The 18201-nt window shown below is 46.4% G+C and overlaps 1 protein-coding gene and 1 long non-coding RNA gene across 11 annotated transcripts in view; one reads left to right on the forward strand and one right to left on the reverse strand.

Annotated features, from left to right (window-relative positions):
• Window positions 1–7753, forward strand: part of MICU1 (mitochondrial calcium uptake 1) — a 195528-nt gene extending 187775 nt beyond the window's left edge. For all 6 annotated transcript variants that reach the window (XM_039255575.1, XM_039255569.1, XM_039255571.1 and 3 more), the window contains 2 exons: window positions 2702–2791; window positions 6758–7753. In XM_039255575.1, coding sequence (XP_039111506.1) covers window positions 2702–2791; window positions 6758–6918 — 251 coding nt within the window. In that variant the 3' untranslated portion in view covers window positions 6919–7753. The remainder of the gene's footprint in view (window positions 1–2701; window positions 2792–6757) is intronic.
• LOC120247586 lies at window positions 7390–18126 on the reverse strand. 5 transcript variants are annotated; one of them, XR_005532354.1, is made up of 6 exons: window positions 18012–18126; window positions 10902–10947; window positions 8831–8958; window positions 8530–8749; window positions 8120–8356; window positions 7390–7475 (listed from the first exon to the last, which is right to left on the reverse strand). It is a non-coding gene; the product is annotated as an uncharacterized LOC120247586 (long non-coding RNA). The 5 variants fall into 5 exon arrangements; XR_005532355.1 differs by lacking the exon at window positions 18012–18126 and adding an exon at window positions 16282–16458; XR_005532356.1 differs by lacking the exon at window positions 18012–18126 and adding an exon at window positions 15922–16014.
• Window positions 18127–18201: the final 75 nt, after the last annotated feature.

The raw sequence follows: 18201 nt of genomic DNA on the forward strand, positions 1-18201 counted from the left end.
GGTCTTTTGTGGTTCCATACAAATTTTAGGATAGTTTGTTCTAGTTTTGAGAAGTATGCTGGTGCAATTTTGATTGGAATTGCATTGAATGTGTAGAGTGCTTTGGGTAGTAATGACATCTTAACTATATTTATTCTTCCTATCCGTGAGCATGGAATGTTTTTCCATTTCTTTGTGTCTTCTTCAATTTCCTTCATAAGTTTTCTATAGTTTTCATCATACAGATCTCTTGTATCCTTGGTTAGGTTTATTCCGAGGTATTTTATGGTGTTTTGTGAGGCGGAGTTTTTTAAACCCTAGAAGTTCTTCAGTCCTATAGAGTCTCCTCCTCCTCTTTCAGCAGTTCAACCTCCTCTCACGAACCTCCACTGAAATAGCTTCTGCTTCAGTCTTTCACTTCCAAGGGACACTGGTTCCTCCTTCACCCCTAATTCACATCCCGGTACAGGATGAGAACACTGGCTCTTCCCGCCCTCCTGGGTAGCCATCCCCTCAAGCCAGAGGCTTTGAACACCAAGGCATAGCCTAACTTGTGGCCAATATAGCTCTCCTCCGTCATACAGATCCTCACACTATCCGTATCCCTCCACCTCCATCCTCACCCTCAGATTCTAGAAAACACCACTAAACTGTTCTTTGCGCTACTAAGCCACCTCAGCAGCAGCATCCCTTTATATGAATATAAAAAAAATCCAGTCTATAAAGAGATCAGGCAGGGGCGCCTGGATGGCTCAGTCAGTTAAGCATCCGACTCTGGATTTTGGCTCAGGTCATGATCTCACGGTTTGTGAATTCAAGACCCACATCGGGCTCTGTGCTAACAGTGTGGAGCCTGCTTGGGATTCTCTCTCCTCCCTCCCTCCTTCTCCCTCCCTCTCTGTCCCTCCTCCACACTCCCTCTCAAAATCAATTTAAAAAATAAACTTAAAAAAAATAAAGAGATGAAGCAACTTGATCAGGGTCCCACAGCAAGGCGGCAGTGGAGCTGGGACCAGCGCTCATGTCTTGTGACTCCAAGCCCGGTTTTCCTGCCACACCCCTGCCCTCCGCATTGCTCTGGTGTGTGTGTCTGCTGACCTTGGGGTCGCTGTGGTGAATACATGGAAGTAACAGAGGAGAAGTGAAAGGTCCAATGTGGAAGAGAATGACAGGAAAGAACTGAAGTTATAGGAATGAAATCAGCAGAGAAGGCACACTGACTCTAGTTCAAGTTCACACTGCTGTTGGGTCAATCTGATGTGACGTTTAGAGAGGACACTTCATTGCTAAGTGATTGATAAGTAAAAATCCTTTTCTTTCCTCCAAGGTTTACCTCACTTAAGAGTGTGTCTGAAAAAAAGAAAAAAAAAGTGGGGGGGCATGGCAATAAGCAATAGCAGTGTATACATGCCGCTCATCAGGCTTGAGGATAGATGGGAGAAAAAGGCAGTGGGAATGGCCTAGCCCTTCCTGGCTTGTTTTTCAGGAGAACCCAATTCTCACATGATTGCCAGTGTTTAACAGTAAATGTCAGAAAAAGAGAAAATGACAAGAGAGAAGAGATTTTCTGCTGAGGTCTGGAAGAAGAAAAACTAAAAAAGCTGCATACACTGAACTAGGGAGATGGGGGCCACTGTTATCCTGGGGGGCACAGTTGGCAAAGACAAAGTGGCTGATGGAAAGCCTGCAGGGAGGAGGGGCCAGAGCTCATCCCTGCAGGTACTTCGCTGTCAGTCAGTAATTGAAGGGTGAAGTCTTAGTGTACGGACACGAGCCTCCTTATTCCCCACCTCCCATTCTTTTGCTGCCTGCTTATTCCCTTGACTTTTTATTATCAGATTCTTTCCTGCGGGAAGGAAATGCCAAGAAGGAGACTATTGTAATTTCATGCACTCTTTGGTTTTTTTTAAGGCATTGTTATGGTAATAATTTATTAGGAAAGCCACCAGTGCGTGCTCTAGACCATTAGAATCCCATCCTTAAATATCATGTGGATTTTCACCTTTTAAATTTTTCCTGTGGTGGGGAGCCTGGGTGGCTCAGTCAGTTAAGCATCCAACTTTGGCTCAGGTCATGATCTCAGTTCATGAGTTCGAGCCCCGTGTCAGGCTGCATGTTGACAGCTCGGAGCCTGGAGTCTGCATCTGATTCTGTGTCTCCCTCCCTCCCTCTTTCTCTGCCCCTCCTCTGCTTGCACTCTGTTTCTCTCTCTGAAAAATAAACATTAAAAAAAATTAAAAAATGAAAATTTTTCCTGTGGCAAAATATGTATCAACATAAAAGATGCCAATTAATCCATTTTTAAGTGTACGAGTCACTGGCATTAATTACATTCAAACTGTTATACAACCATCACCACTATTTCCAAAACTTTCCATCACCCCAAACAGAAACCCGTACCCACTGACCACTAACTTCCTGCTTCCCCTGCCCACAGCCCCTGGTAACACCTAATCCACTTTTTGTCTCTATGAATTTAATGTCAGGCATTCTTACTTAACTGTATATATCTCCTAAAATGTAGCAGCCATAGAAAGAATAGACCCTGAGGTGAAAAGGAAAGGGAGTTTGGGGTTAAAAACCAAATTATGATTTTCTTAAATATGACTTAAACATAGTTGAGAACTTTTTATTATGACTGAGTACTTCAGTTCCCCCAGAGAAAGCAAAATGAAAGTCCTTCTGTTGTGCTATAAATCAGCACCTTTCTTTCCTCTTTCAGTGACCATGCAGCAGGTAGCCAGGACAGTGGCTAAAGTGGAACTCTCAGACCACGTGTGCGATGTGGTGTTTGCGCTCTTCGACTGCGATGGTGAGTGGGGCCCTGGCAGTAGACACCGTTTATGATGGAGCCTGGCAGGCAGCTCCAGGGTACTAAGACCTCTTCAGCTTACCCCTTTCTCGTAGCAGCAGCTCAGCCCTCAGCCTCATGACATTGAGAAACGTAACCCCAGGTCCTGGTTTGCGTTTTTCACTTCTTAGAATTCCAGTTTGCCTGTGAGCTTAAGTTAACTTATGACCATAAAGATCTTAAATATGGAAGCAAATATATTAGACTCACCTTGCTGCTTAGTAGATCAGGAGCACACGATTCATAATTATCTGAATGTGTCTAGAAAGAAGGTGGTACCAGGGTGTCTGGGTGGCTCAGTCAGTTGAGCATCCAGCTCTGGCTCAGGTCATGATCTTGCAGTTGATGAGTTCGAGCCCCACATTGGGCTCTCTGCTGTCAGCACAGAGTCCACTTCAGATCCTCTTTCCCCCTTTGTGCGTCTCCCCACTCATGGGCACGCTTGTGTACCCACTCTCTCTCTCAATAAGTAAGCATTAAAAAAGGAAGGAAGGGAGGGGAGGGGAGGGAAGAAGGGAAGGGAAAAAGGGAAGGGAAGGGAAGGGAAGGGAAGGGAAGGGAAGGGAAGGGAAGGGAAGGGAAGGGAAGGGAAGGGAGAAAAAAAGAGGCACTAATCTCTCCAAGGCACATCCCAGTCATTCACATTCCATGGTAGCCGTCCGGCCCGCAGTGGTCTGTTATGTCTGTGGCCAGTCCGTAGTTTAGCCCAGTTAAGAGATCCTGGTTCTGCTCTGGCATCATTTCTCCACTCTTTCATCTGACACAACACTGCTACTAATATTCACAATAGAGGCTTGGCCTTTTTTTCAGTGCTCACTAAGAGCCAGGCATTGTGCTAATCCTCTGACGTAGGAACTGTTATTCACCATGGTTTCCACATAAGGAAGCTGAGACTCAGAAAGGTGAGGTAATTTTCCCAGGATCACATAGGGGGTAGTAGACAGCATAACCAGGATTTGAATCCAAGCTGTGCCGCCTCCTCTGTCCTGTATGACGTCCACTGCTTGTTTCCCAGCCAAGATTCACCATTCATCTCCCTCTAGCAAGCAAGGCTGATGGAATCCAGGAACCAGGTCAGAAGTCCCCAGGGGCGCCTGGGTGGCTCAGTCAGTTGAGCATCCGACTTCGGCTCAGGTCATGATCTCACAGATCGTGGGTTCGAGCCCTACATCGGGCTCTGTGCTGACAGCTAGCTTAGAGCCTGGAGCCTGCTTCAGATTCTGTATCTCCCTCTCTCTCTGACCCTCCTCTGCTCATGCTGTCTGTTCTCTCTCTCTCAGAAATAAATTTAAAAAAACATTGAAAAAAAAAAAGAAGTCCCTGCCTATGTGAACCTTCGTGCTGGTCCCAGCATAATGAATCACTCTGACTTTTTCATTCCTTGTTTCAATTTGTCATCATTACTATGCTTTACACTCTATCTCTGAGTGACTGAACTTCCCTACTATGAGCTTTTTAAAGTTTTTATTTTGATTCCAGTGAGTTAACATACGGTGTGTTATTAGTGCCAGGTGTACAATATAGTGATTCAGCACTTCTATACATCGCCCAGTGCTCATCACAAGTGCCCTCCTTAATCCCCAGCACCTAGTCTACCCAGCCCTCCACCCTCCTCCTCTCTGGTAACCACAAGCTTGTTCTCTAAAATTAAGAGTCTGTTTCTTGCTTGTCTCTCTCTATATACATATATTCTTTTTATCGCTTTGCTTTGTTTTGTTTCTTAAACTCTACATATGAGTTAAATCATATGGCATTTGTCTTTCTCTGACTGACTTATTTCATTTAGCATTATACTTTCTAGCTCCATCCATGTTGTTGCAAATGGCAAGATTTCATTCTTTTTTATGGCTGAAAAATATTCCATTGTGTATGTATACACACACACACTCATATATATATACTACATCTTCTTTATCCATTCATCAGGCCATGGACACTTGGGCTGCTTCCATATCTTGACTATTATAGATAATGCTACTATAAATTGTGAACTTTTTAAGGGTAGTTACAAGTCCCCTGTTCACCTTGGAACCCCTCCCTAGAACCTTGGGTAGTACTTTGCACATAACAGTTGTTCATTAACTTAAGTTACTGAAGTTATTAAGTTGAACTTGAGTTATTTAAACCTCCGATCCATACCCACAACTGAGGTCTGAGTCAAAGAAAACTCCAGGGTTAGCACAAGAAGATGGCCTCACCCTCAGGTAGGCGGGGTTATTCTCAGAGAGAGAGGGAGATACAGAATCTGAAACAGGCTCCAAGCTCTGAGCTGGCAGTCAGCACAGAGCCCAATGCAGGGCTCGAACCCAAGAACCGTGAGATCATGACCTGAGCCAAAGTTGAACGCTTAACCAGACTGAGCCACCCAGGCTTCCCCCCTTAATTCCATTCTTAATAAGCCATATTACTGATTACTTTTCACCCAGCCAGGCTACTTTTTAACTCTTTATTGAAGTATAATATACATACTGAAAAGTACAAATATCCTAAGTATACAGCTTGCTTTTAAAAAAACTGAACATACCTATGTAACCAGTATTATCCAGAAACAGCACATTCATGGGACGACAGGGCCCCCTGGTGCTGCCTTCCAGTCACTTCCTCTCCCAAGGGCAGTCAGTTTCCTGGCTGTAGAATTCTGTAGATTAAGTCTTCCTGGGTTTGCTTGTTTGTTTGATCTTGCTATGAGGTATCACTGAGGCTGTCCATGCTCTCTTCAGCCAGAAAACATGGGCCAGGTTAGGTTTTCAAGTACTCTCTATAGAAGTAAGCCGTGTACTCTTTCCACTCTCTTCCCAGACTGATCGTTAGTAAGTCTGTTTGCTGGTTTCCTCTTGTCTTATCCCTACCAGTAATGGTGGCCATTCTTTTCATCAGCAGATGTTTACTCCTGGGCGTATAGTCAAAGGGTAACTGTCCTCTACTATTGAAGTGGTTACTGTTTTGTGTGGCTGAAGAGATTGACCTTTGGTTCGACCAGATGCTTTCCAAGTTCCCTTCCAGACCCAAGAGTCTGCCACTGAAGAGGGTAGAATGGGAGGCCATGAGAAAATGGGCTTATCCCAAAGCCGGATTCTGATTTTGGTTTTTGCCAAAGAAACCCCCCATCATCATCTCTCACCTGGACAACAGTCTTCCTGACTGAGCCCTGTGCTCCAGTTGTGCCTCTGTCCAGTCGCATCCCCACACAGCCAGCCAGGGAAATCCAGCCTCAAGGGAAACCTAACTCCATCTCACCTACCTACTTCCAGTCCTTCCCTGGGGCTCTACCACCTAGAAGATAGAGAACAAACCCTTTCATGAAAATACAAGACTCTTGGGGACCTGTGACCTGCCTTCCTCTTCCATTCACTCGCCCCCACCCCCGTGTCCGGCAATTTGCACCTTTGCTTAAGTGAACACCACTACCTAGAATGCCTCCCCCGCCTCACTCCCCTTTACTTGGCCAGTTTCTGCTCATCCCTTGGGATTCAGCTTAGGAGTCACCTCCAGAAGGCCTTTACTGCCCTGTACTTGCACCACCCCAAGCCTGGGTTCCATATCGTCCTCTGCGCCCCCATAGCATCTTCCGTCTACCCCATTATGGCATTTACCACGCTGTTGAAATAATGTATTTGTTTCTCCCACAACCTGGGAGTGTTTCAAGGAACAAAGTCTTATTTATCTCTTTATTCTCAACTCCTAGCGTAGCACCTGACCTATAATATATTCTCATTCAGCGTTGGTCACACTACACTAAACTGTCACTGAGTTGTAATCAGAAACATCGAGGAAGGAGCAAACCGTTCATTTTAAGCCAAAAGAACTGAATTTGGCTGTGAGATTGCCCTGGGCTTTGGAACCCACATGGCGTGAACAGTTGAATTTTCTCCGTGTCTTTGTTCTAAGGCCTCCACTTATCCCTGTTGTGTTTGCCTCTTCCTCTAGGCAACGGGGAGCTGAGCAATAAGGAGTTCGTTTCCATCATGAAGCAGCGGCTGATGAGAGGACTAGAGAAGCCCAAAGACATGGGCTTTACCCGCCTCATGCAGGCCATGTGGAAATGTGCACAAGAAACCGCCTGGGACTTTGCTTTGCCGAAACAGTAACCCAGAACTGCAAGAGGGGCCTCCTCCTCCACCCAAGCCAGCCTGGCCCCTTGAGCAGAGCCTTGGCACAGTCCTTCCTGCTGCTGCTTCTGGAAGTAGTGCTCCCTTCCTCCTGGGAATGATCTCGGGAATCAACCAGTCTTCCCTCTCCACCCTTCCCCTGTCTAAGCATCTCTGCTCAGCTCTGATGCTGCCCAGTGATTAGGTTCTCAAAAACATGAACAAGTCCCACAAGTTCGGCCTTTGGCACCTGCATCAGCACCACGCATTCAGGCACCCTATGGATAAAGAACGCAGGGGGTCATCCACGTACCTGCCAACCCTGGGAAACACCCAGTTCTCGAGTCATTCTTGCCGCGGATTCACATTAAGAACATCCTTGCTTTTCCTCCTGCTCGTACTTTTAAACCACGAGCTGGGAAGACCTCTGAAAGGCCAAAGGTCATGAATGGTCATGAGGAAGAGCCGGGCCGCCTGAGCTGGTGGGAAGCCTGGGCCAGAGGAAGGATCCACGTCGGTCCCCGGGGTGGCCCTGACGCCTGCTCCAAGGAGGTGTTCTGCACCGTGGGAATGGAGCAAGATTTGGAGTTTACAGCAGCCGCTTCATGGCTCTCTCCACTCCTCTATTTTCCTCCCAGGCTCCCTGAGAGGGCTCCACCATGACTGTGCTTAATGAGCAGCAGTGACTGAGTTCATGTTCCCTGCAAGTGCCATTTCCCCTCCAGGAATGTGCCTCTGAAGCCGAGGCAGAGCCTGTCTGCCCTCCGTCTTAAACACTTGTAAAATATCACTTTCATTGTAACAGTTTGCAATAAACTCCCCTCCCCCTCCCCCACCAAAGGCTCTTGTCTCTTTTATTTTAGGATCCTCTGGGGTACTTTTCATTTCATTTCTCCAATGGGTTGGAGACCCTGCTAGCAGCGGATCTGCTTCATTTCTACCACAGTCTGGTTCTTCCTGTTCAAAGGCAACCTCAGGCACAAGCAAAAAGCGAGGGCATTTGGAGGTTAATGATGGCACTGTCGCTGCACAGTTTGGGTGTCATTTCATCTCGGGCCAGGTACATAGTCCTTGATGTCCCCTACCCCACGGTTGGGAACTAAAGTGGGGTGGAGGAGTATATAGGAAATCAGCTGGTGTGGCGGCTCTGAATTTAAGAGCCACAGCAACCAGTGTTTTATATGGATTCAGCTCTCACTACCTCGGTGTGGCCTTGAACAAGCAATTTCCCATCTGGTTCCTCAACTGTAAAATGACCGGGTTGAGAGTAATGGGCTCTTAAGTTTTCTTCCTTCCAGGTCCCCAGAGCCGCTCCTTCAGCTCTCCTCCAGAATTCCCGCAGCCTCCAGAAGCTCCAGGCAGTGCCCCCAGCACGCGAGTGTCTCGAGTCTGATGCAATAGACGAACCACACCAAACACCCGGTGCTTCCCGCAAGGCCTGGAAGCCGGTAGGAAGTGTTTATCAGCCACATAAGAGCAGGGGCCTGGGTCTGTGGTTCTGCAAGGACAGTACCAGCTCCAGTGTCTCCCCTAGAGCAGTGTAACAAGTTCATTTCCAATGTCCTTTCCGGGAGCAGGTTAGACTATCTCTCAAAGGAGCTTGCCATTCACCTAATTCATGTACCTTCCACTCTTTCCTTTCTTGGGATATGTATTCCTGGTACCCAGGTGGAGGCTTTGCCTTGCTCACTGCCTCAGGGCTGAGGCATCAGCAAAATGTGAGCTTTTCTTACATTTGTCCCGGAATCCCCAGATCACCTTTTCTGCAACCCTCGTTTCTCCAGCCTGGAAGCGAAGTCCCATTCACAGCCTTTATGGGGCACTCATTCCCCTGCAAGAAGAGATCTGCTGTTTGGCCTGGGTTCACTCAAGCAGTAAGCCAGAGCAAAGCAGGAGAGAGTAAAGATCTTACCTACAGCTTGAAACCCAAGGTCAAGGGCACCCACTTATCACAGGTACATGGAATTCCAACTTTAGGTCCTGGGAGTGCCTGGGGAAGCACAGGAGGTCCAGGTGCTCTAGAAGACAGGATGACCTCACCTGGGCACAATCGAGAGGAACAAGCTAGGTCACCCGGAAGAGCCCAGGGTCCCCCAAGGACGTCCTTGAGCAAGGCGGCATGTGAGCAGGCCTGAGAGGGTTTCAGTAGGCAGCATTTGGGGGAGGCTGGGAGCACTGAGGGGTACAGAAGGCTGATGTGTGCTTCCCTTTTTATTCAGATGGTTTCTTCTGCCTAAATAGAATAACCTCTCTTTCTTCAAGACTCCACTCCAGCTCTTCCCCACTTAGGAAGCCCACGTGGATCCTCTTCCAGACAAGATTAGTAGTCCCTCCTCTACCTCCCAGGGATCACTGGCCCACCCCTGACACCACTGCTGTAATCATGTAATGTTTGTGAGATTGTCACCCACAAAGTTCAGACCCAAAGCAGTGACATGGTCAAAAAACAGTCCACCACCAAAAGCTAATTTTAAAATAACTCTTGGACAGGGCACCTGGGTGGCTCAGTTGGTTGAGCATCTGACTTCAGCTCAGGTCACGATCCTACAGTTTGTGAGTTCGAGCCCTGCATGAGGCTGCTATCAGCACAGAACCTGCTTCAGATCCTCTGTCCCCCTCACTCTCTGCCCCTCCCCCACTTGTACTCTCTCAAAAATAAAAGTTCTGTGCTGACAGCTCAGAGCCTGGAGTCTGCTTCAGATCTTTAGACCCCCTCTCTCCCTGCCCCTTCCCCTACTTGTTGTCTGTCTCTCTCTTTCTCTCTCTTTCTCTCTCTCAAAAATAAATAAACATCTAAAATAAATAAAATAACTCTTGGACAAAGTAAAAGTTATTATGAGCAGAGCCTCAGTAAATTCCTCTCACATACCCACAGCCATTCTCTATGTTTGTTGCTGTTTTCTACTTCTTTAAAACAAAAAAAGAACACTCTAGTTCTAGCCCTTAGACTTCAGCGAGGGAAAGAAAGGTAGAGAGGACTCACGCTGCTGGGCTTCCTTGTCACCCTGGGCTCAGCATCATCCATGAGGACAAGCAGAGAGAAAGTGGAGACAGAAGTACTAAGGAAAATGGGTTTAAGAACATGCATTCTCTTCAAAAATCATACTAATAGCTTTTAATCCCCCACCCAATTTTAGCTCTGGTTGGACTATATGCACTTGAACTCAATGGGAGTCTAAGACAAAAGGAGGAAGTCCAGGCAACAGCTGCTCCCAGACAAGGAAGAAGGGACAGCAGCATAAGTGCCAGGAGCCAGGTCCCCCAACTGGAGCATCCTCTCCAAGCCTGAGCACAGCCCAAGCCAGGTCATGTGCCCCCAAGAAGCTCAGAAAAAGAGGGAGGGAACAGAGTCAGGAGTTCAGGGGCACGTGGGTGGCTCAATCGGTTAAGTGTCCAACTGCGGCTCAGGTCATAATATCGCAGTTCGCGAGTTTGAGCCCCACGTTGGGCTCTGCCTGCTTTGGATTCTGTGTGTCCCTCTCTGTGCCCATCATCTGCTCATGCTCTGTCTCCGTCTCTCAAAAACAAAATAAAAAATAAACTTTTTTTTTTAATTAAAAAAGAGAATTAGCTTGCTCCCAATCTTAGTGTTCTGAAGTATAAATAATAGGTTACAACCTTTTAAAAAAAAAAAAAAAAAGTTCAGCTTTCAGGCTTCAAGTGCCACCTGCTGGCAAGAAGGCTCAGCGCAAGGAGTCTGGTCTGGAGCGGGTAAGGGGAGGCAGCTTGAGTCCACCAGCCTAGCCCCAGCCCTGCTCCTGAGACAAGGCCTCCCAGGAACCTGGGTGGCACTGAGTGAGTCAGAATGAACAGCCAAGGATAGACCGTAACCATGAAAAGAGACATTATGGATATGATTCTAATTGAGAAGAGGAAAGGAGCAATGCTTGTGGATTGTTCTCTGTGGTTCAGAATGGGAATTTTTACCAGCAAATGAGAGTGTATGAGTTGCTCTATTCAGTCCACAACTCTTTGCTGCTCACCTGCTATATGCCAGGCATGGGGCAAGGTCTTCAGGGAGTTTGTCTTCTAGAGAAAGGAAACAAGGTTAAGTACATGCTGGTAGGAGAGCACTTAGAAAAGCAGAAGGGCAACCAAATGCAGATTTGGGAGCTCAAGGCAGGCTTGCAGAGGAAAGGATTTATTTTTAGGTCAAAAAAAACCCACTAAGGTCTGCGTGTTGAGTAGGAGGTAACAACAGGGGAGGGGGCCCAGGCAGAGGCTGCAGTGCATGCAAAGGTCCCAAGGCCAAAAAATAGCATGTTTCTGGGCACTGAATTTCTGGGGAGTGTCCAGAACAAACTGGGAAGTGATTTTGTAACCCAAGAGTTAGTTAATATGACAATCTTCACCCAAAAAAAAAAAAAAAAGATAACAAACGCATTTGAGTATTTTAAACCACACTTAAAATCATACGAGAAATTTTTAAATGTTTAGAACTGAGTATGATAGAGGCGCCTGGGTGGCTCAGTTGGTTAAGCATCTATCTGACTTTGGCTCAGGTCATGACCTCACTGCTCCTGATCTGGAGCCCCGCATCAGGCTCTGTGCTGACAGCTCAGACCCTGGAGCCTGCTTTGGATTCTGTGTCTCCCTCTCTGTGTCCATTGTCTGCTCACATTCTCTCTCTCTCTCAAAAATACATAAATATTTTAAAAATTTTAAGAACTGAATATGATTATCAAAATACTAAATATGAAGACTGTGGGACACAGCTAAAAAACTTAAAACTCCTTAACAACTTCCATACTTATTTACAGATTATAGGATGACACTATGTTAAGCGTCTGCTTCAAGAAGTTGGAGGAAAAAAAAGATCAAGATCATAACCCAAAATAATAAATAAAAGGAGCAAAAATAAATAATATTAGAAAATTTAATATGCATATAACCAGCTACTACAGAAGTTTAGAAATAGTAATACTGGGAACTTTATGCCAATAAATTTGAAATGGATAGTTTCCTAGAAAATATAACTTACCAGACATAAGAAAAAATTAAAAATCTGATTAGACTATAATAAAGAGAATCATTAATTTTAAGTCTACTTATAATTTAAAAAAATACCAAACCCAGATGACTTTATATGAGAGAGGGGAAAAAAGAGAACCAGGTCCTGTAGGACCTTGAAAGACCCAATAAGGAGTTTGGACTTTATTTTAATTATAATTGGGAGCCACTGAAGGATTTTAAGCCGGAAGATGATGTAACAAGTTTTGCATTTTGGAATGATGACTCTGCCTGCAATGCCACAGATGGATTGGAGCGGGATCCAGGTTGGAGACAGCTATAATAATCCAGTTAGCAGATGCTGGACGCCTAGATTAGGGTGAATGACTGCAGAGTTGGAACTGCTAACAGAATTGGGAGATGTGAGGTCAGGCCTGAGGGCTAAGGGTGGGGGCATGTAATTTGGAGGATGGTGAGGGAGAGGGAATAATTAAGGATGACACCAGATTTCTGTTTAGGTAATGGGGTGTATGGTACTGCTCTTCCGTGGGGCTGGGAAACAGAGAACCAGGTGTGGCTGGAGGAAGATGAGGCTTTTTTGACATGCCGAGGTGCCTGAGAGGCATCCCGGCAGAAATATCTAATGGGTTGTCAGATATAAGAATCTGGACCCAGGTAAGGGGTCTAGGGTAGAGATATGGTTTAGGAATCTCCCAACTTCAAGGCCAGCTAACCACAAACACAGCAAGTCTGAATCGGTTTCCCCACTATAAAACACTAACCCCAGCTCCATCTCTTCCCCAAGGGAAACTGGGAGTAGAGACCATCAAAGTGAAAGGACTTTGAATCAAAGAACCCATACTTGGTGGGTTATCTATGAGGGGACAAGTTTGGTAGAAAGGGTTTCAATTGCCCTGTGCCCTCCTTCCACTCTCCAGACTCACTAGATGTCAAGAGCTCCATTTTCTGTAGGGAGAAGAAGAGACAGAGCAAAGGACTACAGTGGAGATCCAAAGATCAAATAATGTGTTGAAACTCAAATTGAATATTCAATCACCTATCAGTCATTCACACGCAGGGGAATGTTCACCGTCGTTGCTGTAAGGTTGAAGTTTTCTTCTTTCTTTTTCCACCATTCACATGGTTCCAAAAGCAAGCCTAACATAAAAAAGCATACATTTTTTAAAGTTTATTCATGGGGGGGAGGGGCAGAGAAAGGAGAGAGAATCCCAGACTCCCTGCTGGCAGCGTGAAGCCCAAAGTGGGGCCCAAACCCAGGAACCAAGAGACCATGACTTGAGCTGAAATCGAGTCAGATGCTCAACTGACTGAGTCACCCAAGCGCCCCCAGTCAAAAAGGCACATGTTTTAACGCCTCCCAGCCATCCCCACAGCTGCATAGTACTCCATTGTATACCATGGTTTAATCGATAAGAGTAGTTTCTCAGGGAGAGATTTTAGAACCTGGCTTTCTGAAAAGATGGGCTGGGAGGTCACATCTGGAGACAGCAAGGGACACTGGGGAATCAGGAAGCAAAAGAGCAAAGGACAGGGAGTACGGGATACTCCACTGATTCAGCAATTCTTCCTGAAGCCCTAGGAAGGAATTTATCCCCATGGCTAGTTCAGGGGAACTCTCAATAAAGTGTTTAAAGAGAGCAAAACCAGGGCACCTGGTGGCTCAGTCAGTTAAGCGTCCGACTTCGGCTCAAGGCATGATCTCACAGTCCATGGGTTTGAGCCCCACGTCAGGCTCTGTGCTGACAGCTAGCTCAGAGCCTGGAGCCTGCTTCAGATTCTGTGTCTCCCTCTCTCTCTGCCCCTCCCCTGCTCACGCTCTGTCTGTCTGTCTGTCTCTCTCTCTCAGAAATAAATAAAACATTTTAAAAAATGAATAAAACAGACAAAAACCTATCTCTGGGATTCATTTACTCTATTCATTTAACAAAGATATATGGAGCCCATGTTAGGTACCAGGCCCTGTGCTCAGGCCATGGGGAATGTTGAGGGCAAGATCTCCATCTTGGTTGAGCCGGAGTCAGGTGTGCGAGCTGTGTGAGGCAGTGAAGGCGAGGGTCCAAGGGGGCGCCAGGCTCACAGAGGAGACCCTTTCCCGGCCTCAGGTCCTGTCTCAGACACCATCTCCGATCTTACATACACAACTAGCAACTCCGTCTTCTGAGCCTCCTCTGGAGCTCACACACAACCCCACTGTTGTACTTGCCGCACTGTCCGCTAATTCTGTAATATCGAGCTCCCTTACCAGACTGTGGGCGCCCTGAGGGCGGGTGCTCCCCTTTAGTCATGGTGCGTTCTGAACCCCTAGAACTCTGCACAGTGCCTGACTTTCAGTATAGACATCCGCCTGTTAAATCAATTCTATCTCTTCACAGAGATGGAACTTAAGCTGAGCCCTGAGGAACAAGTTAGCATGGACAGATGAAAAAGATAATTAAGGAGGACAGATAGATAGGGCTGGGGTGAAATGTATGAAGGCGGAGATGGGGAGGGGGTGACAGGAGATGGAAGCATGTTAAGGTCACACTGAATTCTCGGCATCCCCAGAGGAGAGAAATACAGAGGCCGGTGGTCATCGAATACAAGGATGGTTTTGGCTGTCGAAGTAAGAGGAGATGCTAAGATTCATTTGGAGATTCTTTTCTCCAGTGACTTCCCTTGGTTATCTGTGGAAGTGATTAAGGATTTTTTTCCCCCTTTACTCTTTGAGCCTCATCCTCCCACAGATACCAGGATCCCAGCTAGACAGGATAGACATTCCCAATTTTTCCCTCAGATCAAAACCATGACATCTTGATGTAAAGAACTGTCAAGGAGAAACTGTAATTTCAAGCTGGCACACCAGTTCCGGTTTTAAACAAAATCGATAGACCAAGGACCATAAAGTTTAACTTGAACTGACCAGCAGTGTGACTTCCTTCCTGGCCTTTGGACCAGAGAAGGATGCATAGATGAACTGCCTCAAGACCAAAAACAATACGCCCAGTTTGAGAACTCTAAGAAGGGCAGGGAGTGATAATATGGAGGTGGGTTAGACTAGCATTCGGGCACAGTTTATAATCCCTTCTGAAACAACAAAGCCTTTTTGTTTTTAAGTCTATTTATTGTGAGTGGGGGGAGGGGCAGAGAGAGTGGGAGAGAGAGAGAATCCCAAGCAGGCTCAGGGCTTTCAGCACAGAGCCTGACACCAGGCTCGATCCCACAAACCCTGAGATTGTGACCTGAGCTGAAATCAAGAGTCAGGTGCTTAACCGCCTGATACACCCAGGTGTCCCAAAGCCTTACCGAATTGAAATAATTCAGAGACACAGCTCAGCTGCAGAGAGGAGGGAAGGAGAAACATGAGGAAAATAAGGCCTAAGGAAGTCCTACTATACACACACACACACACACACGCGCGCGCACGTGCGCGTGAACTCAGCCTGTCTTTCCAGAGGCTTACCACTCCAGACCCTGCCAACCAAGCCAAATTACTGGTTACAGACTCAAAATTTAAATGAGATTTCAGCATTTATACATTTTGCACTAAAGGAGAAGAGGGTTCATCAGTCAGCAGCTGGCCAATCACAGCCCAATTCCTTAACGTAATGAAATTACAGGCCTTCTTTTACCCGAGTGCCCTCTTCTCAAAGTGAAGTACCGGGGGTGAGCCAGAAAAGAGGGGCCTCGTGATGCTCAGGAAATGTAAGAGGAGACTTCATGATACTTAGAAGAGGGGGAACTGGACATCGCAGTCCTAGGTCACCAAATCCCACAAAGGCTATTTGAATAGTATCCTAGGACTTATCCGTTAACATGTGTTAAGGACCCGTCAATCTGTGGAGACCTTTTCTCTCTAAGTGTAGGGCCCTCTTCTTACTGAGGCGCTCATTTCTTCACCACCAGCATAATTTTCTAACAGACCAGCTGGCAGCTTGCATTAGGAAGGGGACCGCGGGGAGGGGAAGGAAAGCCAGATGTGAAGAAATTTCCAAGGAGTGAGTGTGTAGCCAAGGATGCCTTGCTTCTTATTACACTGAGAAAATAACAACCTACTTGAAAAGAACTTCCTTATGTTCCCACTTCCAAATCCACCAGTTGCCTGCGGTGTACCTGGCCATGCTGTCTTCTCTCCTGAACATCAATGAGTCGTCCGTACAGCTATTTAAGGCCATCCCCTCGCTCATGCCCCAGATCCCACCCCCTCTGTCTACTCCTCTGTCCTCTCTTGCATCACCAACAGTTCTTGCCCAATTAAATGATTCCTATCACAGAATTTTAAAAAAACAAAAAGAGAACTTCTCCACATTCCTCTCCACTACCAATCCATTTCTTCCTCACTTTTACTCTCTTGAATTCATTCCTATCAGGCCTCTACTGTCCACTGAGATCAATCTTATCAAGGTCACCACTCACCTCCACACTGTCACACCCATGGGTCATTTCCTAGTCGGCATATTGCTTGGCCTCTCCACAGGGTTTGCCGAAGTTAGACCCTTCCGCCCCCTGTGAAACATTTGCTTTACTTGGCTTTTGCGAGAACTTTTTCTTACTCACAAGCTGCTGCTTCATTCTCCTTTCCTGGCTTCTCCTCCTCTCTCAGACCTGTATGGATGGGGTGCCACAGGACTCAGTAATCAGACTTCCATTCTTCCCTATTTACACTCACTTCCTTGGTGCATTTAGTGCCAGAGCTGTAAATACTATTTATATCCCTTTGTCCATCTAGTCCCATAGCTTTTTCTTTTTAATGTTTTATTTACTTCTGAGAGAGAGAGAGAGAGCATGAGCAGGGGAGGGTCAGAGAGAGAGGGAGATACAGAATCTGAAACAGACTCCAGGCTCTGAGCTAGCTCTCAGCACAGAGCCCAGACAGTGAGATCATGACCTGCGCCGAAGTCGGACGCTTAACCGACTGAGCCACCCAGGCGCCCCTAGTCCCATAGCTTTAAATACCATTTCTTTAAGGGGCGCCTGGGTGGCTTAGTCGGTTAAGCGTCCGACTTTCGCTCAGGTCATGATCTCGCGGTTCGTGGGTTCGGGCCCCGCGTCAGGCTCTGTGCTGACTGCCAGCTCAGAGCCTGGAGCCTGTTTCAGTCTGTGACTCCCTCTCTCTCTGACCCTTCCGTGCTCACGCTGTCTCTCTCTCTCCTAGAAATAAATAAAAATATTAATAAATAAATAAATACCATTTCTTTAAATACCATATGGTAATTTCCAAAATTGTGTTTCCATCCCCATTGTCTCCCCTCAACCCTACATATATACAGCTCCCTACTCTACATCTCCAATTAGTTCTATAAGGCATCATGAACTTAACACACCCTCAATCACACATCTAACATCCCCTCTACCAAAATGCTTCTCTCCGTCTTCCCCCAGTTTCTCCAGTTTCAGAAAAGGCAAGCTTTGTTCCTCCACTGACCCTGGCCAAAACCCTGAAATCATCCTCAACTCCTCTTCCTCAATTCCACATCCCACGTCCAATCCACCAGCAAAATCGTTTTGATTTGTGTCTTCAAAATATATCTAGAATCGGATTACATCTTACCACCTCCGTCATTACCCTTGTCCGAGTTACCATTAATTCCCACCTGGATTACAGTAGCAGCCACTTTCTAAATTCTGCTTCAAAGTCCGGGTAATAGAAGACCTGAGAGATGACCAATGGACTTGGCAATGTGGGTGACCTTGACAGAACTGCTTGCACGTGAAAGCCTGAGAGAACCTGCACTCTATAGTGTAATCCTACATGCTCCTTGTTGATTCTGTAATAACTCGCCAAGAAAATTCCCATTTCAGAGCCTCTGCATGCTTTTCCTTCTGCCTGGACCATCCTTCCCTCCAGATAGTCAGATCTGGAATACCTGTTCTTTCTCTTGAATTGAGGTTTCTGTTAAAATGCCAGCTTCTGAGAGATTTCTCTTATCAGCCTATCTAAAATAGCATCTCTACTCTCTATTCCCTTTTCTTTTTTCTTCTTCATAGCATTTGTCACTATCTGAATATTTCTGTCTCTGTCTCTCCCGCACACACACTAGAATTAAGTTCTATGAGGGCAGGGGTTTGTTTTGTTCGCCACTGGACACCCTTCCTGGCAAATGCCTGCTGAACAAATAAATAAATGACCTTCGTCTCAAACTCACAGAATTACTGCCAAGAACATGGAAGCATACTCGACTTCAGCCCTCTGAGAATGACCCTCTGGGATCCAAGAATGTGGGCAGGCAGCCTCAGGAACTCTCCTAGCCGTCCCCTTCTTAGAAGACATACGGTAACACTTCCGCCCTCGCTCAAACCTCGCTCAACTCTCGGAAAAGGAGGGGCGGAGGGTTT

Source organism: Hyaena hyaena, unplaced genomic scaffold (genome assembly GCF_003009895.1).
Source record: "Hyaena hyaena isolate Hyena2069 unplaced genomic scaffold, ASM300989v1 scaffold_531, whole genome shotgun sequence".
Lineage (NCBI taxonomy): Eukaryota > Metazoa > Chordata > Mammalia > Carnivora > Hyaenidae > Hyaena > Hyaena hyaena.